The 22,694-nt window shown below is 50.1% G+C and overlaps 1 protein-coding gene across 1 annotated transcript in view; it reads left to right on the top strand.

Moving 5' to 3' along the window:
* The window catches only part of LOC112237477 (BCL-6 corepressor-like), a 103,137-nt gene that overhangs the window by 66,624 nt on the left and 13,819 nt on the right, over positions 1 to 22,694 (top strand). The window contains 2 exon segments of the mRNA XM_042319483.1: positions 3,650 to 3,816; positions 3,976 to 4,121. Of these exon segments, the coding sequence (XP_042175417.1) occupies positions 3,650 to 3,816; positions 3,976 to 4,121 (313 nt within the window).

Genomic DNA, 22,694 nt, shown 5'->3' with positions numbered 1-22,694 from the left:
CTCTCGCTGTTTAGCGCATAAATTGCCACGGCACTGGCAGTAGCAGGAGTTGGACTAATTTGTTTCCACGGCAGCCACATGACCACGCTGTATCTAAAGATACATACACTCTCTCTGTGTATGTGTGTGTGTGTGCGCTCAGCTCCCAGCACCGCGGTGGGGAGCTGTGAATGAATTCTATGAATACGGGTCGGGAGGGAGGGCACGTCAAAGCTGCACTACGCTAGCTGAATGCTAATGTCTGTTTCTGCTCTCTGTGGAGCGCTGCTGCTTGTCTCTATCTTTCTCACTCTCTTTCTCTGGACCTCTCTCTCTTTCCACGCTTCGCTACCCTGGTTCCTTCTGTTTGTCTGGGGTTGTGTGTGTGGTTTGATGCTAGCCACACTGGGCTGACTGGAAGGGTGTGTGTGGTTTGTTAACGGCGCCCGCCGCGCAGCGCTGTCTGACACAGGTAAATGAGCACATAGACAGAAGAGAGACTGCTGTCGACTTGATGCTTATTGGCTTTATTCTGCTGTTCTCATTCTATCATTAACAATATACTACAGGACTACATATTTCCGTTATCGAGGACTTTTTAGGTATATACATTCATATGCCTTGCTATGTTGTTGTCTTTAGGTCTCTCTTTATGTAGTGGTGTCTCGTCGTGATGTGTGTTTTGTCCTATATTTACATTTTTAATCCCAGCCCCCGTCCCCGCAGGAGGCGTTGTGCCACTTGGTAGGCCATCATTGTAAATAAGTATTTATTCTTAGCTGACTTGCCTAGTTTTAATGAAGGTTATATAAATAAATTAAATATTCTCATTGTGTTAGCCATAGTCACCTTGCTTTGGTCAGGCCTTGGAGTCAGCAAACTGTCTATAGAATTGCAATTCATTCCAATTCTTTGCCACTGTGACTCATGACATGAGTCATGTTAAAGAGATACTTCAGGATTTTGGCAATGTTTCCCAGGAGTCAGAAGAACTCGTGGATACCATGTATATGTCTCCACATGCGGTTTGAACGAAGTTGTTAACTAGCGCAACTGTAATTGCCAACTAGAGTTATCGCAATGCCTAGAAGTGTCTACCTCTAACGTCCTTCATACTGGACTCAAACATACAACTGGTATCCACAAGTTCATCTGAGGCTGGGGAAGTAAATTAAGGGCCTCATTGCCAAAATCACGAAGTATCCTCTTGACTCATAAGGCCAGGCACAGAAAGTGAAAGTAAGTGAATTGAAATTGAATCCCTCCTCAATGGAAAAAATAATTGGCTGTTTTTTTAAAATTCCAAACCTGAATTCAATTTGGTTTAATCCCCTTCACTGAATGGAGCTGGGTGGGGAGAAACAATTTAATGGCCCCTACTTCCCTGCTGTTGGTTTAAAGGATCTAGGAGGCATTCCGGCTCAAACATACTCTCCAGTGGCTCAGAATCCCAGGTTTTTAGGAGCAACTGCGCAGCCATTGTGGATATGGTCCATAACTGGCCAGCCTGAGCCATCACACACAGCCATCCAAATCCATTACCCAGATGTTAGTAGGAAATATATGGGACCGTTCAGGAGGGACAGATTGACTGGGCTATTTTGAGCCGCCCAGGCAGCCGTTTGATAAGACTTATTGAAAAATGAAAGGCTCGGCGACCACTCCACAGCATTTGCATAGAGATGGGAATCAGAGCGGAGGCTCCTGTAATGGCTTACCTTCCACTGCCCTGGTTGAGATGATGAGGGATGAGAACCGCACAGATCCAGTTCTCTGGACCAGTTCCAGTTCGATATCTCTTGGACACCATCTTCTGATATTAGAAGGACTGGCTAAGAGGGGCTAGGTAGTGTTGAGTCAGTCTGATACAGCTAGTGTAGTATGTACTTGATATTAGGACTGGCTAAGAGGGTCTAGGTAGGGTTGAGTCAGTCTGATACAGCTAGTGTAGTATGTACTTGATATTAGGACTGGCTAAGAGGGTCTAGTAGTGTTGAGTCAGTCTGATACAGCTAGTGTAGTATGTACTTGATATTAGGACTGGCTAAGAGGGTCTAGGTAGTGTTGAGTCAGTCTGATACAGCTAGTGTAGTATGTACTTGATATTAGGACTGGCTAAGAGGGTCCAGGTAGGGTTGAGTCAGTCTGATACAGCTAGTGTAGTATGTACTTGATATTAGGACTGGCTAAGAGGGTCTAGGTAGGGTTGAGTCAGTCTGCTACAGCTAGTGTGGTAGGTACTATCCTGAGGAATAACACAGGGTCTAGGTAGGGTTGAGTCAGTCTGATACAGATAGTGTAGTAGGTACTATACTGAGGAATAACACGGGGTCTAGGTAGTATGGAGTCACTCTGATACAGCTAGTGTAGTATGTACTTGATATTAGGACTGGCTAAGAGGGGCTAGGTAGTATGGAGTCAGTCTGATACAGATAGTGTAGTAGGTACTATCCTGAGGAATAACACAGGGTCTAAGTAGGTTTGAGTCAGTCTGATACAGCTAGTGTAGTAGGTACTATACTGAGGAATAACACGGGGTCTAGGTAGGGTTGAGTCAGTCTGATACAGATAGTGTAGTAGGTACTATACTGAGGAATAACACGGGGTCTAGGTAGGGTTGAGTCAGTCTGATACAGATAGTATAGTAGGTACTATCCTGAGGAATAACACAGGGTCTAAGTAGGTTTGAGTCAGTCTGATACAGATAGTGTAGTAGGTACCATACTGAGGAATAACACGGGGTCTAGGTAGGGTTGAGTCAGTCTGATACAGATAGTGTAGTAGGTACTATACTGAGGAATAACACGGGGTCTAGGTAGGGTTGAGTCAGTCTGATACAGATAGTGTAGTAGGTACCATACTGAGGAATAACACGGGGTCTAGGTAGGGTTGAGTCAGTCTGATACAGCTAGTGTAGTAGGTACTATACTGAGGAATAACACGGGGTCTAGGGTTAAGTTGGATCTTAGAATGAACCCAAGAGATTGTTCTCATTCAAATGTGTCGTCTGTTAGATTTAGATCAAACTTCCTATGGCTGTTGATGAATTTCACCCTTCTCAGTGTGTATCTGTTTCTTTTAAGCTTCATTGAATTAAATGGAATTTTGAATGGAACTGGAAGATGTGGACTAAAGCACCGTATTCCTTTCAGAACCCTATGAACTTCCCTAACCCCTCGGTCTCCTGTCTGTGGAGACCCTAACCCCTCGGTCTCCTGTCTGTGGAGACCCTAACCCCTCTGTCTCATGTCTGTGGAGACCCTAACCCCTCTGTCCCCTGTCTGTGGAGACCCTAACCCCTCGGTCCCTGTCTGTGGAGACCCTAACCCCTCTGTCCACTGTCTGTCTGTGGAGACCCTAACCCCTCTGTTCCCTGTCTCCTGTTTGTCTGGGAGACCCTAACCCCTCTGTCCACTGTCTGGTCCCCTGTCTGTGGAGACCCTAACCCCCCCTCGGTCCCCTGTCTGTGGAGACCCTAACCCCTCTGTCCCCTGTCTGTGGAGACCCTAACCCCTCGGTCTCCTGTCTGTGGAGACCCTAACCCCGGTCCCCTGTCTGTCCCCTGTCTGTGGAGACCCTAACCCCTCTGTCCCCTGTCTGTGGAGACCCTAACCCCTCTGTCTCCTGTCTGTGGAGACCCTAACCCCTCTGTTCTCTGTGGCCTATCTAGGATGTAGTGCTGTACTGCCTGGAGAACGGGGTGTGTGATGTCAATCACCGTGACAACGCGGGCTACTGTGCGTTGCACGAGGCATGTGCACGTGGCTGGCTTGCTATCACTCAGCACCTGCTGGAGCACGGTGCCGACGTCAACTGTAGCGCCCAGGAAGGCACCAGGTAGACACACACACACACACACACACACACTTAAGCATGGACACTCACTTTCTCTCTCACTAACACACAGGCCAGACATATGGACATGGACAATTGCCTTCCAAGGCTCTGTACATAACGCGAGTGTGTGTGTGGCATGTCTGTCTCCCTCCCCCCCAGGCCCCTCCATGACGCGGTGGAGAATGACCATCTGGAAGTGGTCCGTCTGCTGCTGTCCTACGGAGCTGACCCAACCCTGGCTACGTACTCTGGCCGCAGCCTCCTCCGCATGACACACTCCCACGGCATGGAGGGATTCCTCTCTGGTGAGACTGCTTTAGAGATGGTGTGTGTGTGTGTTCCTCATCTGTGGAGGACACAGTATCATCCTCGGGAGTTGCCCGCGTTACCCCACTATCAGGTTACTTAGCAACAGCTGTAGAGGGGTCATCCTCTAAGGGCTGGCCCTTGTGAGCGGTGCAGTGAGGGGGAGAGAGGTTGCCTGACGACTCAAACGGAATACTTCCACTGTTCTATGTTCACTACATACTTCAGTCAGAGACTGCCGTCAGGGAGGTCGTTGTTGGGGACGTCAAAATAAGGGTTGTTGTACAAAAACAAGTCACCGGCGATTGGATCATCGCTAACCAATCGGTGTATCAAAGCCAATGACGAATTTTCAAAACACGGCTTTGCCTACATGTGTTCTGGCTCTGGCCCAACACACCGGTTTCTGGGGGCCAGGATAGGGACAGCCTCATTACACACACACACACAAACACACAGACAGACACACACACAGTTTAAATGGATGGTGAGGAGATATACCAAGGGGAAGTAGAGGACAGCGTTCCATTGAGTGCTTGAGAGAACCGCAGTGAGCTAGCATCCCTCTCTCTCTTCCTCCCTCCCTCTCTCTCTCTCTCTCTTCCTCCCTCCATCCGTTCTCCTCCCCGGCTATTCAGGTCATTATTAATCAGCCCTGCTCTGGCGCACACGCTCTCCCTCCCTCACACACACACACACACACACACACACACACACACACACTTTCCTCCTCTTATACACACTCCAGCAGCAATTGCCAAACGGTGCCTAGTTCACTCCACTCACCTAACCTGATCTGTACTTCCCAGAGAGAGAAAACGCACAACAAATCCAATTCATTTAGGCAAAAAGGGGGATTAGAATTTCCCCCTTCAGCTCAATTCCACGGTGGCCCACAGTGTTGCTTCAGCTCCAGCCCTCTCTGCCTCTCTCCACTCACTAATCCTCAAGTGTTGATGAGTTGATACTATTTTACATAAGCCTGCCCACTAGGAGCACCCCAGAACCCACTAGGAGCACTCCCTCCCTCCTTGTCCTCTCCGCTCCGCTCCTCCCTCCCTGTCTTCTCCTCCCTCTCCTCTCTCTTCCCTCCCTGGACTCTCCCCTCTCTCTTCCCTCCCTGGACTCTCCTCTCTCTCTTCACTCCCTGGACTCTCCTCTCTCTCTTCCCTCCCTGGACTCTCTTCCCTCCCTGGACTCTCCTTTCTCTCTCTTCCCTCCCTGGACTCTCTTCCCTCTCTGGACTCTCCTCTCTCTCTTCCCTCTCTGGACTCTCCTCTCTCTCTTCCCTCTCTGGACTCTCCTCTCTCTCTTCCCTCCCTGGACTCTCCTCTCTCTCTTCCCACTCTGGACTCTCCTCTCTCTCTTCCCTCCCTGGACTCTCCTCTCTCTCTTCTCTCCCTGGACTCTCCTCTCTCTCTTCCCTCCCTGGACTCTCCTCTCTCTCTTCTCTCCCTGGGCTCTCCTCTCTCTTTCCCTCCCTGGACTCTCCTCTCTCTCTTCCCTCCCTGGACCCTCCCCTCTCTCTTCCCTCCCTGGACCCTCCCCTCTCTCTTCCCTCCCTGGACTCTCCTCTCTCTCTTCCCTCCCTGGACCCTCCCCTCTCTCTTCCCTCCCTGGACTCTCCTCTCTCTCTTCCCTCCCTGGACTCTCCTCTCTCTCTTCCCTCCCTGGACTCTCCTCTCTCTCTTCCCTCCCTGGACTCTCCTCTCTCTCTTCCCTCCCTGGACTCTCCTCTCTCTCTTCTCTCCCTGGACTCTCCTCTCTCTCTTCCCTCCCTGGACCCTCCCTCTCTCTCTTCCCTCCCTGGACCCTCCTCTCTCTTTCCCTCCCTGGACTCTCCTCTCTCTCTTCCCTCCCTGGACCCTCCCCTCTTCCCCTCCCTGGACTCTCCTCTCCTCTTCCCTCCCTGGACTCTCTCTCTCTCTTCCCTCCCTGGACTCTCCTCTCTCTCTTCCCTCCCTGGACTCTCTTCCCTCCCTTCTTCCCTCTCTGGACTCTCTTCCCTCCTGGACTCTCTTCCCTCCCTGGACTCTCTTCCCTCTCTGGACTCTCTTCCCTCCCTGGACTCTCTCTCCCTCTCTGGACTCTCTCTCCCTTTCTGGACTCTCTCCCTCCCTGGACTCTCTCTCCCTCTCTGGACTCTCTCTCCCTCTCTGGACTCTCTCTCCCTCTCTGGACTCTCTCTCCCTCTCTGGACTCTCTCTCCCTCTCTGGACTCTCTCTCCCTCTCTGGACTCTCTCTCCCTCTCTGGACTCTCTCTCCCTTTCTGGACTCTCTCTCCCTCTCTGGACTCTTTCTCCCTTTCTGGACTCTCTCTCCCTCTCTGGACTCTTTCTCCCTTTCTGGACTCTCTCTCCCTCTCTGGACTCTCTCTCCCTCTCTGGACTCTCTCTCCCTCTCTGGACTCTCTCTCCCTCTCTGGACTCTCTCTCCCTCTCTGGACTCTCTCTCCCTCTCTGGACTCTCTCTCCCTCTCTGGACTCTCTCTCCCTCTCTGGACTCTCTCTCCCTCCCTGGACTCTCTCTCCCTCTCTGGACTCTCTCTCCCTCTCTGTTCTTCCCTCCCTGGCCTCTGGGCCTTCTACAGCGATTCTCTGGGATTTTGTTTCCTAATATTGTTTATTTGCGAGGTAGATCCCTCGTTCCCGAATGCCTTGGACTGAGCAGGGAAACAAGACAACATCTGAAATAGCCGTGTGTTTCCGTGTCTGTGTGGAGCTGGAAGTATGGTGGTGATGTAACACAGAGGCGATGTGTGTCGGTAGAGAGAGTATCTCCATTGACACACACACACACACACACATACTGCCCTGAGCGCTGAGTGCTGCAATATCGTGACCCACATTACCCAGGGAGAGCAGAGAGCCGGGGGAGAGGGGGGGGCAGAAGGAGGGGTGGACGGGGGTAGCAATCCGAGCCATGCACCTCTCTTTTCTTCTCTTCTCTGCTCTCCCTCTCTCCCTCCGCTCTCCTCCCCTAATCACCACTTCCTACTTAGCATTTAAAACGGCTGCTTCCCCCGCAAACCACAGAGCAGCACGGCCACAGAGCAGCACGGCCACAGAGCAGCACGGCCACAGTGCAGCACGGCCACAGTGCAGCAGCACAGTGCCACAGTGCAGCACGGCCACAGAGCAGCACGGCCACAGAGCAGCACGGCCACAGAGCAGCACGGCCACAGTGCAGCACGGCCACAGAGCAGCACGGCCACAGAGCCAGCCTGTCATTTAGAGCTATGGGGAGCACAGTGCTCAGCTATACCCTGCTGACACACACACACACTGCAGAGAGGCATATACAGTGCCTTGCGAAAGTATTCAGCCCCCTTGAACTTTGCGACCTTTTGCCACATTTCAGGCTTCAAACATAAAGATATAAAACTGTATTTTTTTGTGAAGAATCAACAACAAGTGGGACACAATCATGAAGTGGAACGACATTTATTGGATATTTCAAACTTTTTTAACAAATCGAAAACGGAAAAATTGGGCGTGCAAAATTATTCAGCCCCTTTACTTTCAGTGCAGCAAACTCTCTCCAGAAGTTCAGTGAGGATCTCTGAATGATCCAATGTTGACCTAAATGACTAATGATGATAAATACAATCCACCTGTGTGTAATCAAGTCTCCGTATAAATGCACCTGCACTGTGATAGTCTCAGAGGTCCGTTAAAAGCGCAGAGAGCATCATGAAGAACAAGGAGCACACCAGGCAGGTCCGAGATACTGTTGTGAAGAACTTTAAAGCCGGATTTGGATACAAAAAGATTTCCCAAGCTTTAAACATCCCAAGGAGCACTGTGCAAGCGATAATATTGAAATGGAAGCAGTATCAGACCACTGCAAATCTACCAAGACCCGGCGTCCCTCTAAACTTTCAGCTCATACAAGGAGAAGACTGATCAGAGATGCAGCCAAGAGGCCCATGATCACTCTGGATGAACTGCAGAGATCTACAGCTGAGGTGGGAGACTCTGTCCATAGGACAACAATCAGTCGTATATTGCACAAATCTGGCCTTTATGGAAGAGTGGCAAGAAGAAAGCCATTTCTTAAAGATATCCATAAAAAGTGTTGTTTAAAGTTTGCCACAAGCCACCTGGGAAACACACCAAACATGTGGAAGAAGGTGCTCTGGTCAGATGAAACCAAAATGGAACTTTTTGGCAACAATGCAAAATGTTATGTTTGGCGTAAAAGCAACACAGCTCATCACCCTGAACACACCATCCCCACTGTCAAACATGGTGGTGGCAGCATCATGGTTTGGGCCTGCTTTTCTTCAGCAGGGACAGGGAAGATGGTTAAAATTGATGGGAAGATGGATGGAGCCAAATACAGGACCATTCTGGAAGAAAACCTGATGGAGTCTGCAAAAGACCTGAGACTGGGATGGAGATGTGTCTTCCAACAAGACAATGATCCAAAACATAAAGCAAAATCTACAATGGAATGGTTCAAAAATAAACATATCCAGGTGTTAGAATGGCCAAGTCAAAGTCCAGACCTGAATCCAATCGAGAATCTGTGGAAAGAACTGAAACCTGCTGTTCACAAATGCTCTCCATCCAACCTCACTGAGCTCGAGCTGTTTTGCAAGGAGGAATGGGAAAAAATGTCAGTCTCTCGATGTGCAAAACATATAGAGACATACCCCAAGCGACTTACAGCTGTAATCGCAGCAAAAGGTGGCGCTACAAAGTATTAACTTAAGGGGGCTGAATAATTTTGCACACCCAATTTTTCAGTTTTCGATTTGTTAAAAAAGTTTGAAATATCCAATAAATGTCGTTCCACTTCATGATTGTGTCCCACTTGTTGTTGATTCTTCACAAAAAAATACAGTTTTATATCTTTATGTTTGAAGCCTGAAATGTGGCAAAAGGTCGCAAAGTTCAAGGGGGCCGAATACTTTCGCAAGGCACTGTATACAACAAGCCAGCACTAACAAATGAACACACTCAGTGGGGTTGCAGGGTAATTGCCTCTTCATCCTTCCTTCCATTCTCTCGTTCCCGTCCTCTCTCCGTCTCAACTCCCAGGCTTTGTGTAAGACCACGTTAGAGACTGAGCGAGCGGAAGGCACGGCAAGCGCAAGGAAGCTAGAAACAGTGAGTGTGTGAAATGGAGAGAGTGAGTACGACTAAAAGACAGATGGAGGGAGTGTGAAGGGCTAGAGAGAGAGAATGAAATATAGAGGGAGGGATAGTGTGACAGAGAGAACTGGAACGAGGCTGAGCAAGCGTGAAGGAGCTAGAGAGAGAATGAAAGATGGAGCGAGAGGAAGTAGAGAGAGAGAGGGAGAGAGAGAAGGGGGGCGTGGTAAATCATCAGGTTTGTCTGGATGTGCTGCCTGCCAGTCTGATTTTCACCTCCTCCCCCAATGTGTTCTCTCTCCCTGGGAGCTCTAATCAGCAGCTAGCACAACACACACTTTCTTACTTTCCTTCGCCTCGTTCTTTCTCTCCTTTCTCTCTCTGCCTCTCTCTCCTTTCTCTCTCTTTCTCTCCTTTCCCTCTCTGCCTCTCTCTCCTTTCCCTCTCTGCCTCTCTCTCCTTCCCCTCTCTGCCTCTCTCTCCTTTCCCTCTCTGCCTCTCTCTCCTTTCCCTCTCTGCCTCTCTCCTCTCCTTTGCCCTCTCCTTTCCCTCTCTCTCTCCCTCCTTTCCCTCTCTGCCTCTCCCTCCTCCTTTCCCTCTCTGCCTCTCCCTCCTTTCCCTCTCTGCCTCTCTCTCCTTTCCTTCTGCCCTCTCTGCCCCTCTCCCTCTCCCTCCTTCCCTCTCTGCCTCTCCCTCCTCCTTTCCTCTCCCTCTGCCCTCTCTGCCTCCTTTTCCCTCTCTGCCTCTCCCTCCTTTCCCTCTCTGCCTCTCCCTCCTTTCCCTCTCTGCCTCTCCCTCCTTTCCCTCTCTGCCTCTCCCTCCTTTCCCTCTCTGCCTCTCCCTCCTTTCCCTCTCTGCCTCTCCTTTCCCTCCTGCCTCTCCCTCCTTTCCCTCTCTGCCTCTCTCCTTTCCTCTCTGCCTCTCCCTCCTTTCCCTCTCTGCCTCTCTCTCCTTCCCCTCTCTGCCTCTCTCTCCTTCCCCTCTCTGCCTCTCTCTCCTTCCCATCTCTGCCTCTCTCTCCTTCCCATCTCTGCCTCTCTCTCCTTCCCATCTCTGCCTCTCTCTTTCCTTTTTCCCTCTCTGCCTCTCTCTTTTCCCTCTCTGCCTCTCTCTCCTTTCCCTCTCTGCCTCTCTCTCCTTTCCTTTCCCTCTCTGCCTCTCTCTCCTTTCCCTCTCTGCCTCTCTCTTTTCCCTCTCTGCCTCTCTCTCCTTTCCCTCTCTGCCTTTCCCTTTCCCTCTCTGCTCTTTCTCTTTCCCTCTCCGTTCCGGGTTTTTTAATGAGGCTTAACTGCTGAATCCCTGAATGGCTGTAGCTGGCACAACACTCCCTTGCTGCCTCTGGCACTGCCACACTACCCACCCAACGCCAAGCCCCCGCACAGCTGCCCCCGCTCCCACACCAGCTCCCTGTGCACAAGCACACACACACACAAACACATACATAAACATACACACACACACACAGAGTGCAAACATAGTGACCTGCTGTCCAAGCAGCCGGAGCCGTTTTTAAATGAACACTCGGTGGAGTGAACACCCGGTGATTTACGTGTGTGTGTGAGAGAGGATGGCTCCCTAGCGGCTTTGAAGGCTCCCGAGTGGAATCTGATTAGAGATGCATGTCTGACACACACTGCCGCGCTCCGCCTGTTCCACCGTGAGGCAGAGTGAACAGGGAGGGCGGGGGCCAGGTTGGGGGCGGGGGCCAAGGTTGGGGGCGGGGGCAGGGCGGGGGCCAGGTTGGGGGGTGGGGGCCAGGGTGGGGGGTGGGGGGTGGGGGCCCAGGGTGGGGGCGGGGACCAGGGTGGGGGGCCAGGTTGGGGGGTGGGGGGCCAGGGTGGGTGGTGGGGGCCAGGTTGGGGCGGGGGAAGGTTCATATGGCCTCTTTTCCTCTCATCTGCAGCAGCGGCTTTCTCTATCCTCTGTTTTTTCCTTTCTTTTTATCATTGTCTCTCACCAATGCAGAGCCAGACGTCTCTACAAAAATATGCATCTCTTTCTCTCGTTCTCTCTGCTCTGTCCCTGTTTATAGCTGTACCGTGTCTCTCTCTGCTCTGTCCCTGTTTATAGCTGTACCGTGTCTCTCTCTGCTCTGTCCCTGTTTATAGCTGTACCGTGTCTCTCTCTGCTCTGTCCCTGTTTATAGCTGTACCGTGTCTCTCTCTCTGCTCTGTCCCTGTTTATAGCTGTACCGTGTCTCTCTGTCTGTCCCTGTTTATAGCTGTACCGTGTCTCTCTCTGCTCTGTCCCTGTTTATAGCTGTACCGTGTCTCTCTCTGCTCTGTCCCTGTTTATAGCTGTACCGTGTCTCTCTCTGCTCTGTCCCTGTTTATAGCTGTACCGTGTCTCTCTCTCTGTCCCTGTTTATAGCTGTCCTGTCCCTTGTATAGCTGTACCGTGTCTCTCTCTCTGCTCTGTCCCTGTTTATAGCTGTACCGTGTCTCTCTCTCTGCTCTGTCCCTGTTTATAGCTGTACCGTGTCTCTCTCTCTGCTCTGTCCCTGTTTATAGCTGTACCGTGTCTCTCTCTGCTCTGTCCCTGTTTATAGCTGTACCGTGTCTCTCTCTGCTCTGTCCCTGTTTATAGCTGTACCGTGTCTCTCTCTGTCCCTGTTTATAGCTGTACCGTGTCCTCTGTTTATAGCTGTACCGTGTCTCTCTCTCTGCTCTGTCCCTGTTTATAGCTGTACCGTGTCTCTCTCTCTGCTCTGTCCCTGTTTATAGCTGTACCGTGTCTCTCTCTGCTCTGTCCCTGTTTATAGCTGTACCGTCTCTCTCTCTCTGCTCTGTCCCTGTTTATAGCTGTACCGTGTCTCTCTCTGCTCTGTCCCTGTTTATAGCTGTACCGTGTCTCTCTCTCTGCTCTGTCCCTGTTTATAGCTGTACCGTGCTCTGTCCCTGTTTATAGCTCTGTCTCTCTCTCTGCTCTGTCCCTGTTTATAGCTGTACCGTGTCTCTCTCTCTGCTCTGTCCCTGTTTATAGCTGTACCGTGTCTCTCTCTCTGCTCTGTCCCTGTTTATAGCTGTACCGTGTCTCTCTCTGCTCTGTCCCTGTTTATAGCTGTACCGTGTCTCTCTCTGCTCTGTCCCTGTTTATGTACCGTGTCTCTGTACTGCGTCCCTGTTTATAGCTGTACTCTCTCTGCTCTGTCCCTGTTTATAGCTGTACCGTGTCTCTCTCTGCTCTGTCCCTGTTTATAGCTGTACCGTGTCTCTCTCTCTGCTCTGTCCCTGTTTATAGCTGTACTGTGTCTCTCTCTGTCTCTGTTTATAGCTGTACCGTGTCTCTGCTCTGTCCCTGTTTATAGCTGTACCGTGTCTCTCTCTGCTCTGTCCCTGTTTATAGCTGTACCGTGTCTCTCTCTGCTCTGTCCTCTGTTTGTTTAGCTGTACCGTGTCTCTCTCTGCTCTGTCCCTGTTTATAGCTGTACCGTGTCTCTCTCTGCTCTGTCCCTGTTTATAGCTGTACCGTGTCTCTCTCTCTGCTCTGTCCCTGTTTATAGCTGTACCTCTGTGTCCCTGTTTATAGCTGTACTCTGCTCTGTCCCTGTTTATAGCTGTACCGTGTCTCTCTCTCTGCTCTGTCCCTGTTTATAGCTGTACCGTGTCTCTCTCTCTGCTCTGTCCCTGTTTATAGCTGTACCGTGTCTCTCTCTGCTCTGTCCCTGTTTATAGCTGTACCGTGTCTCTCTCTGCTCTGTCCCTGTTTATAGCTGTACTGTCTCTCTCTCTGCTCTGTCCCTGTTTATAGTCTGTCTCTCTCTGCTCTGTCCCTGTTTATAGCTGTACCGTGTCTCTCTCTCTGCTCTGTCCCTGTTTATAGCTGTACCGTGTCTCTCTCTGCTCTGTCCCTGTTTATAGCTGTACCGTGTCTCTCTCTGCTCTGTCCCTGTTTATAGCTGTACCGTGTCTCTCTCTCTGCTCTGTCCCTGTTTATAGCTGTACCGTGTCTCTCTCTGCTCTGTCCCTGTTTATAGCTGTACCGTGTCTCTCTCTGCTCTGTCCCTGTTTATGTCCCTGTTTAGCTGTACCGTGTCTCTCTCTGCTCTGTCCCTGTTTATAGCTGTACCGTGTCTCTCTCTGTCTGCTCTGTCCCTGTTTATAGCTGTACTGTGTCTCTCTCTGCTCTGTCCCTGTTTATAGCTGTACCGTGTCTCTCTCTGCTCTGTCCCTGTTTATAGCTGTACCGTGTCTCTCTCTGCTCTGTCCCTGTTTATAGCTGTACCGTCTCTCTCTCTGCTCTGTCCCTGTTTATAGCTGTCCGTGTCTGTTTCCCTGTTTATAGCTGTACCGTGTCTCTCTCTCTGCTCTGTCCCTGTTTATAGCTGTACCGTGTCTCTCTCTGCTCTGTCCCTGTTTATAGCTGTACCGTGTCTCTCTCTGCTCTGTCCCTGTTTATAGCTGTACCGTGTCTCTCTCTGCTCTGTCCCTGTTTATAGCTGTACCGTGTCTCTCTCTGCTCTGTCCCTGTTTATAGCTGTACCGTGTCTCTCTCTGCTCTGTCCCTGTTTATAGCTGTACCATGTCTCTCTCTGCTCTGTCCCTGTTTATAGCTGTACCGTGTCTCTCTCTCTGCTCTGTCCCTGTTTATAGCTGTACCGTGTCTCTCTCTGCTCTGTCCCTGTTTATAGCTGTACTCTCTCTGTGTCCCTGTTTATAGCTGTACTCTCTGCTCTGTCCCTGTTTATAGCTGTACCGTGTCTCTCTCTGCTCTGTCCCTGTTTATAGCTGTACCGTGTCTCTCTCTGCTCTGTCCCTGTTTATAGCTGTACCGTGTCTCTCTCTGCTCTGTCCCTGTTTATAGCTGTACCGTGTCTCTCTCTGCTCTGTCCCTGTTTATAGCTGTACCGTGTCTCTCTCTGCTCTGTCCCTGTTTATAGCTGTACCGTGTCTCTCTCTGCTCTGTCCCTGTTTATAGCTGTACCGTGTCTCTCTCTGCTCTGTCCCTGTTTATAGCTGTACCGTGTCTCTCTCTGCTCTGTCCCTGTTTATAGCTGTACCGTGTCTCTCTCTGCTCTGTCCCTGTTTATAGCTGTACTCTGTCTGTCCCTGTTTATAGCTGTACCGTGTCTCTCTCTGCTCTGTCCCTGTTTATAGCTGTACCGTGTCTCTCTCTGCTCTGTCCCTGTTTATAGCTGTACCGTGTCTCTCTCTCTGCTCTGTCCCTGTTTATAGCTGTACCGTGTCTCTCTCTGCTCTGTCCCTGTTTATAGCTGTACCGTGTCTCTTTATAGCTGCTCTGTCCCTGTTTATAGCTGTACCGTGTCTCTCTCTGCTCTGTCCCTGTTTATAGCTGTACCGTGTCTCTCTCTGCTCTGTCCCTGTTTATAGCTGTACCGTGTCTCTCTCTGCTCTGTCCCTGTTTATAGCTGTACCGTGTCTCTCTCTCTGCTCTGTCCCTGTTTATAGCTGTACCGTGTCTCTCTCTCTCTGCTCTGTCCCTGTTTATAGCTGTACCGTGTCTCTCTCTGCTCTGTCCCTGTTTATAGCTGTACCGTGTCTCTCTCTCTGCTCTGTCCCTGTTTATAGCTGTACCGTGTCTCTCTCTGTTTATAGCTGTACCGTGTCTCTCTGTCCCTGTTTATAGCTGTACCGTGTCTCTCTCTGCTCTGTCCCTGTTTATAGCTGTACCGTGTCTCTCTCTGCTCTGTCCCTGTTTATAGCTGTACCGTGTCTCTCTCTCTGCTCTGTCCCTGTTTATAGCTGTACCGTGTCTCTCTCTGCTCTGTCCCTGTTTATAGCTGTACCGTGTCTCTCTCTGCTCTGTCCCTGTTTATAGCTGTACCGTGTCTCTCTCTCTGCTCTGTCCCTGTTTATAGCTGTACCGTGTCTCTCTCTCTGCTCTGTCCCTGTTTATAGCTGTCCCTGTTTATACCGTGTCTCTCTCTCTCTCTGCTCTGTCCCTGTTTATAGCTGTACCGTGTCTCTCTCTCTCTCTGTCTGTCCCTGTTTATAGCTGTACCGTGTCTCTCTCTCTCTGCTCTGTCCCTGTTTATAGCTGTCCTGTTTATCTGTCCCTGTTTATAGCTGTACCGTGTCTCTCTCTCTCTCTCTGCTCTGTCCTGTTTATAGCTGTACCGTGTCTCTCTCTGCTCTGTCCCTGTTTATAGCTGTACCGTGTCTCTCTCTGCTCTGTCCCTGTTTATAGCTGTACCGTGTCTCTCCCTCTGCTCTGTCCCTGTTTATAGCTGTACCGTGTCTCTCTCTCTGCTCTGTCCCTGTTTATAGCTGTACCGTGTCTCTCTCTCTGCTCTGTCCCTGTTTATAGCTGTACCGTGTCTCTCTCTGCTCTGTCCCTGTTTATAGCTGTACCGTGTCTCTGTCTCTCTCTCTGCTCTGTCCCTGTTTATAGCTGTACCGTGTCTCTCTCTGCTCTGTCCCTGTTTATAGCTGTACCGTGTCTCTCTCTCTCTGTCCCTGCTCTGTCCCTGTTTATAGCTGTACCGTGTCTCTCTCTGCTCTGTCCCTGTTTATAGCTGTACCGTGTCTCTCTCTGCTCTGTCCCTGTTTATAGCTGTACCGTGTCTCTCTCTGCTCTGTCCCTGTTTATAGCTGTACCGTGTCTCTCTCTGCTCTGTCCCTGTTTATAGCTGTACCGTGTCTCTCTCTGCTCTGTCCCTGTTTATAGCTGTACCGTGTCTCTCTCTGTACTGCTCTGTCTGTCCTGTTTATAGCTGTACCGTGTCTCTCTCTGCTCTGTCCCTGTTTATAGCTGTACCGTGTCTCTCTCTGCTCTGTCCCTGTTTATAGCTGTACCGTGTCTCTCTCTGTTCTGTCCCTGTTTATAGCTGTACCGTGTCTCTCTCTGCTCTGTCCCTGTTTATAGCTGTACCGTGTCTCTGTCTGTCTCTGTCTGTCCTGTTTATAGCTGTACCGTGTCTCTCTCTCTGCTCTGTCCCTGTTTATAGCTGAACTGTGTGTTTATAGCTCTCTCTGCTCTGTCCCTGTTTATAGCTGTCTCCGTGTCTCTCTCTCTGCTCTGTCCCTGTTTATAGCTGTACCGTGTCTCTCTCTGTCTGTCCCTGTTTATAGCTGTACCATGTCTCTCTCTGCTCTGTCCCTGTTTATAGCTGTACCGTGTCTCTCTCTCTGCTCTGTCCCTGTTTATAGCTGTACCGTGTCTCTCTCTCTGCTCTGTCCCTGTTTATAGCTGTACCGTGTCTCTCTCTGCTCTGTCCCTGTTTATAGCTGTGTACCGTGTCTCTCTCTCTGCTCTGTCCCTGTTTATAGCTGTACCGTGTCTCTCTCTCTCTCTCTCTGTCCCTGTTTATAGCTGTCCCTGTTTCTCTCTGCTCTGTCCCTGTTTATAGCTGTACCGTGTCTCTCTCTGCTCTGTCCCTGTTTATAGCTGTACCGTGTCTCTCTCTGCTCTGTCCCTGTTTATAGCTGTACCGTGTCTCTCTCTCTGCTCTGTCCCTGTTTATAGCTGTACCGTGTCTCTCTCTCTGCTCTGTCCCTGTTTATAGCTGTACCGTGTCTCTCTCTGCTCTGTCCCTGTTTATAGCTGTACCGTGTCTCTCTCTGCTCTGTCCCTGTTTATAGCTGTACCGTGTCTGTCTGTCCCTGTTTATAGCTGTACCGTGTCTCTCTCTCTGTCCCTGTCTGTCTGCTCTGTCCCTGTTTATAGCTGTACCGTGTCTCTCTCTGCTCTGTCCCTGTTTATAGCTGTACCGTGTCTCTCTCTGCTCTGTCCCTGTTTATAGCTGTACCGTGTCTCTCTCTGCTCTGTCCCTGTTTATAGCTGTACCGTGTCTCTCTCTCTCTCTCTGCTCTGTCCCTGTTTATAGCTGTACCGTGTCTCTCTCTGCTCTGTCCCTGTTTATAGCTGTACCGTGTCTCTCTCTGTCTCTGTCCCTGTTTATAGCTGTACCGTGTCTCTCTCTGCTCTGTCCCTGTTTATAGCTGTACCGTGTCTCTCTCTGCTCTGTCCCTGTTTATAGCTGTACCGTGTCTCTCTCTGCTCTGTCCCTGTTTATAGCTGTACCGTGTCTCTCTCTGCTCTGCTCTGTCCCTGTTTATAGCTGTACCGTGTCTCTCTCTGCTCTGTCCCTGTTTATAGCTGTACCGTGTCTCTCTCTGCTCTGTCCCTGTTTATAGCTGTACCGTGTCTCTCTCTCTGCTCTGTCCCTGTTTATAGCTGTACCGTGTCTCTCTCTGCTCTGTCCCTGTTTATAGCTGTACCGTGTCTCTCTCTGCTCTGTCCCTGTTTATAGCTGTACCGTGTCTCTCTCTGCTCTGTCCCTGTTTATAGCTGTACCGTGTCTCTCTCTGCTCTGTCCCTGTTTATAGCTGTACCGTGTCTCTCTCTGCTCTGTCCCTGTTTATAGCTGTACCGTGTCTCTCTCTGCTCTGTCCCTGTTTATAGCTGTCTCTCTCTGTTCTGTCCCTGTTTATAGCTGTACCATGTCTCTCTCTGCTCTGTCCCTGTTTATAGCTGTACCGTGTCTCTCTCTCTGCTCTGTCCCTGTTTATAGCTGTACCGTGTCTCTCTGCTCTGTCCCTCTGTCCCTGTTCCCTGTTTATAGCTGTACCGTGTCTCTGTCTGTTCTGTCCCTGTTTATAGCTGTACCGTGTCTCTCTCTGCTCTGTCCCTGTTTATAGCTGTACCGTGTCTCTCTCTCTGCTCTGTCCCTGTTTATAGCTGTACCGTGTCTCTCTCTGTTCTGTCCCTGTTTATAGCTGTACCGTGTCTCTGTCTGCTCTGTCCCTGTTTATAGCTGTACCGTGTCTCTGTTTATAGCTGTACCGTGTCTCTCTCTGCTCTGTCCCTGTTTATAGCTGTACCGTGTCTCTCTCTGCTCTGTCCCTGTTTATAGCTGTACCGTGTCTCTCTCTGCTCTGTCCCTGTTTATAGCTGTACCGTGTCTCTCTCTGCTCTGTCCCTGTTTATAGCTGTACCGTGTCTCTCTCTGCTCTGTCCCTGTTTATAGCTGTACCGTGTCTCTCTCTCTGCTCTGTCCCTGTTTATAGCTGTACTGTGTCTCTCTCTGCTCTGTCCCTGTTTATAGCTGTACCGTGTCTCTCTCTGCTCTGTCCCTGTTTATAGCTGTACCGTGTCTCTCTCTCTGCTCTGTCCCTGTTTATAGCTGTACCGTGTCTCTCTCTCTGTCTGTCTGTTTATAGCTCTGTCCCTGTTTATAGCTGTACCGTGTCTCTCTCTGCTCTGTCCCTGTTTATAGCTGTACCGTGTCTCTCTCTGCTCTGCTCTGTCCCTGTTTATAGCTGTACCGTGTCTCTGTCCTCTCTCTGCTCTGTCCCTGTTTATAGCTGTACCGTGTCTCTGTCTCTCTCTCTGTCCCTGTTTATAGCTGTACCGTGTCTCTCTCTGCTCTGTCCCTGTTTATAGCTGTACCGTGTCTCTCTCTGCTCTGTCCCTGTTTATAGCTGTACCGTGTCTCTCTCTCTGCTCTGTCCCTGTTTATAGCTGTACCGTGTCTCTCTCTGCTCTGTCCCTGTTTAGCTGTACCGTGTCTCTCTCTCTGCTCTGTCCCTGTTTATAGCTGTACCGTGTCTCTCTCTCTGCTCTGTCCCTGTTTATAGCTGTACCGTGTCTCTCTCTCTCTGTCTGTCCTGTTTATAGCTGTACCGTGTCTCTCTCTGCTCTGTCCCTGTTTATAGCTGTACCGTGTCTCTGTCTCTGTCTCTGCTCTGTCCCTGTTTCCCTGTTTATAGCTGTACCGTGTCTCTCTCTGCTCTGTCCCTGTTTATAGCTGTACTGTGTCTCTGTCTCTCTGCTCTGTCCCTGTTTATAGCTGTACCGTGTCTCTCTCTGCTCTGTCCCTGTTTATAGCTGTACCGTGTCTCTCTCTGCTCTGTCCCTGTTTATAGCTGTACCTCTGTCTCTCTCTCTGCTCTGTCCCTGTTTATAGCTGTACCGTGTCTCTCTCTGTTCTGTCCCCTGTTTATAGCTGTATAGCTGTCTCGTGTCTCTCTCTGCTCTGTCCCTGTTTATAGCTGTACCGTGTCTCTGTCTCTCTCTGCTCTGTCCCTGTGTTTATAGCTGTACCGTGTCTCTCTCTCTGCTCTGTCCCTGTTTATAGCTGTACCGTGTCTCTCTCTCTGCTCTGTCCCTGTTTATAGCTGTACCGTGTCTCTCTCTCTGCTCTGTCCCTGTTTATCCCTGTTTATAGCTGTACCGTGTCTCTCTCTCTGCTCTGTCCCTGTTTATAGCTGTACCGTGTCTCTCTCTGCTCTGTCCCTGTTTATAGCTGTACCGTGTCTCTCTCTCTGTTCTGTCCCTGTTTATAGCTGTACCGTGTCTCTCTCTCTGCTCTGTCCCTGTTTATAGCTGTACCGTGTCTCTCTCTCTGCTCTGTCCCTGTTTATAGCTGTACCGTGTCTCTCTCTCTGCTCTGTCCCTGTTTATAGCTGTACCGTGTCTCTCTCTGCTCTGTCCTGTCCCTGTTTATAGCTGTACCGTGTCTCTCTCTGTTCTGTCCCTGTTTATAGCTGTACCGTGTCTCTCTCTCTGCTCTGTCCCTGTTTATAGCTGTACCGTGTCTCTCTCTCTCTGCTCTGTCCCTGTTTATAGCTGTACCGTGTCTCTCTCTGTCCCTGTTTATAGCTCTGTCCCTGTTTATGTTTATAGCTGTACCGTGTCTCTCTCTGCTCTGTCCCTGTTTATAGCTGTACTGTGTCTCTCTCTGCTCTGTCCCTGTTTATAGCTGTACCGTGTCTCTCTCTGCTCTGTCCCTGTTTATAGCTGTACCGTGTCTCTCTCTGCTCTGTCCCTGTTTATAGCTGTACCGTGTCTCTCTCTGCTCTGTCCCTGTTTATAGCTGTACCGTGTCTCTCTCTGTTCTGTCCTGTGTTTATAGCTGTACCGTGTCTCTCTCTCTGCTCTGTCCCTGTTTATAGCTGTACCGTGTCTCTCTCTGCTCTGTCCCTGTTTATAGCTGTACCGTGTCTCTCTCTGCTCTGTCCCTGTTTATAGCTGTACCGTGTCTCTCTCTGCTCTGTCCCTGTTTATAGCTGTACCGTGTCTCTCTCTCTCTCTCTGTCTGTCCCTGTTTATAGCTGTACCGTGTCTCTCTCTGCTCTGTCCCTGTTTATAGCTGTACCGTGTCTCTCTCTGCTCTGTCCCTGTTTATAGCTGTACCGTGTCTCTCTCTGCTCTGTCCCTGTTTATAGCTGTACCGTGTCTCTCTCTCTGCTCTGTCCCTGTTTATAGCTGTACCGTGTCTCTCTCTGCTCTGTCCCTGTTTATAGCTGTACCGTGTCTCTCTCTGCTCTGTCCCTGTTTATAGCTGTACCGTGTCTCTCTCTGCTCTGTCCCTGTTCTGTCCCTGTTTATAGCTGTACCGTGTCTCTCTCTCTGCTCTGTCCCTGTTTATAGCTGTACCTCTCTGTGTCCTGTTTATAGCTGTACCGTGTCTCTCTCTGCTCTGTCCCTGTTTATAGCTGTACCGTGTCTCTCTCTGCTCTGTCCCTGTTTATAGCTGTACCGTGTCTCTCTCTGCTCTGTCCCTGTTTATAGCTGTACCGTGTCTCTCTCTGCTCTGTCTCTGTTTATAGCTGTACCTGTGTGTCTCTCTCTCTGCTCTGTCTCTGTTTATAGCTGTACCGTGTCTCTCTCTCTGCTCTGTCCCTGTTTATAGCTGTACCGTGTGTCTCTCTCTGCTCTGTCTCTGTTTATAGCTGTACTGTGTCTCTCTCTGCTCTGTCTCTGTTTATAGCTGTACCGTGTCTCTCTCTCTGCTCTGTCCCTGTTTATAGCTGTACCGTGTCTCTCTCTCTGCTCTGTCCCTGTTTATAGCTGTACCGTGTCTCTGTCTCTGCTCTGTCCCTGTTTATAGCTGTACCGTGTCTCTCTCTGTACTGTCTCTGTCCCTGTTTATAGCTGTACCGTGTCTCTCTCTCTGCTCTGTCCCTGTTTATAGCTGTACCGTGTCTCTCTCTGCTCTGTCCCTGTTTATAGCTGTACCGTGTCTCTCTCTGCTCTGTCCCTGTTTATAGCTGTACCGTGTCTCTCTCTGTTCTGTCCTGTTTATAGCTGTACCGTGTCTCTCTCTCTGTCTCTGTTCTGTCCCTGTTTATAGCTGTACCGTGTCCCTCTCTGCTCTGTCCCTGTTTATAGCTGTACCGTGTCTCTCTCTGCTCTGTCCCTGTTTATAGCTGTACCGTGTCTCTCTCTCTCTCTCTGTCTGTCCTGTTTATAGCTGTACCGTGTCTCTCTGCTCTGTCCCTGTCCTGTTTATAGCTGTACCGTGTCTCTCTCTCTCTGTCCCTCTGTCCCTGTTTATAGCTGTACCGTGTCTCTCTCTGCTCTGTCCCTGTTTATAGCTGTACCGTGTCTCTCTCTGCTCTGTCCCTGTTTATAGCTGTACTGTCTCTCTCTGCTCTGTCCCTGTTTATAGCTGTACCGTGTCTCTCTCTGCTCTGTCCCTGTTTATAGCTGTACCGTGTCTCTCTCTGCTCTGTCCCTGTTTATAGCTGTACCGTGTCTCTCTCTGTTCTGTCCCTGTTTATAGCTGTACCGTGTCTCTCTCTGCTCTGTCCCTGTTTATAGCTGTACCGTGTCTCTCTGCTCTGTCCCTGTTTATAGCTGTACTGTCTCTCTCTGCTCTGTCCCTGTTTATAGCTCTGTCTCTCTCTGCTCTGTCCCTGTTTATAGCTGTACCGTGTCTCTGTCTGCTCTGTCCCTGTTTATAGCTGTACCGTGTCTCTCTCTGTTTCCCTGTTTATAGCTGTACCGTGTCTCTCTCTGCTCTGTCCCTGTTTATAGCTGTACCGTGTCTCTCTCTCTGCTCTGTCTCTGTTTATAGCTGTACCGTGTCTCTCTGCTCTGTCCCTGTTTATAGCTGTACCGTGTCTCTCTCTGCTCTGTCTCTGTTTATAGCTGTACCGTGTCTCTCTCTGCTCTGTCTCTGTTTATAGCTGTACCGTGTCTCTCTCTGCTCTGTCCTGTTTATAGCTGTACCGTGTCTCTCTCTCTGCTCTGTCCCTGTTTATAGCTGTACCGTGTCTCTGTCTCTGCTCTGTCCCTGTTTATAGCTGTACCGTGTCTCTCTCTCTGCTCTGTCCTGTTTATAGCTGTACCGTGTCTCTCTCTCTGCTCTGTCCCTGTTTATAGCTGTACCGTGTCTCTCTCTCTGCTCTGTCCCTGTTTATAGCTGTACCGTGTCTCTCTCTGCTCTGTCCCTGTTTATAGCTGTACCATGTCTCTGTCTCTGCTCTGTCCCTGTTTATAGCTGTACTGTGTCTCTCTCTGCTCTGTCCCTGTTTATAGCTGTACTGTGTCTCTCTGCTCTGTCCCTGTTTATAGCTGTACTGTGTCTCTCTCTGCTCTGTCCCTGTTTATAGCTGTACCGTGTCTCTCTCTGCTCTGTCTGTCCTGTTTATAGCTGTACCATGTCTCTGTCTCTGCTCTGTCCCTGTTTATAGCTGTACTGTGTCTCTGTCTCTGCTCTGTCCCTGTTTATAGCTGTACTGTGTCTCTCTCTGCTCTGTCCCTGTTTATAGCTGTACTGTGTC

Source organism: Oncorhynchus tshawytscha, unplaced genomic scaffold, assembly GCF_018296145.1.
Source record: "Oncorhynchus tshawytscha isolate Ot180627B unplaced genomic scaffold, Otsh_v2.0 Un_scaffold_4246_pilon_pilon, whole genome shotgun sequence".
NCBI lineage: Eukaryota > Metazoa > Chordata > Actinopteri > Salmoniformes > Salmonidae > Oncorhynchus > Oncorhynchus tshawytscha.
The sequence above is the reverse complement of the archived record's forward strand: the minus strand, read 5'-3'. Positions and strand labels throughout refer to the sequence as shown.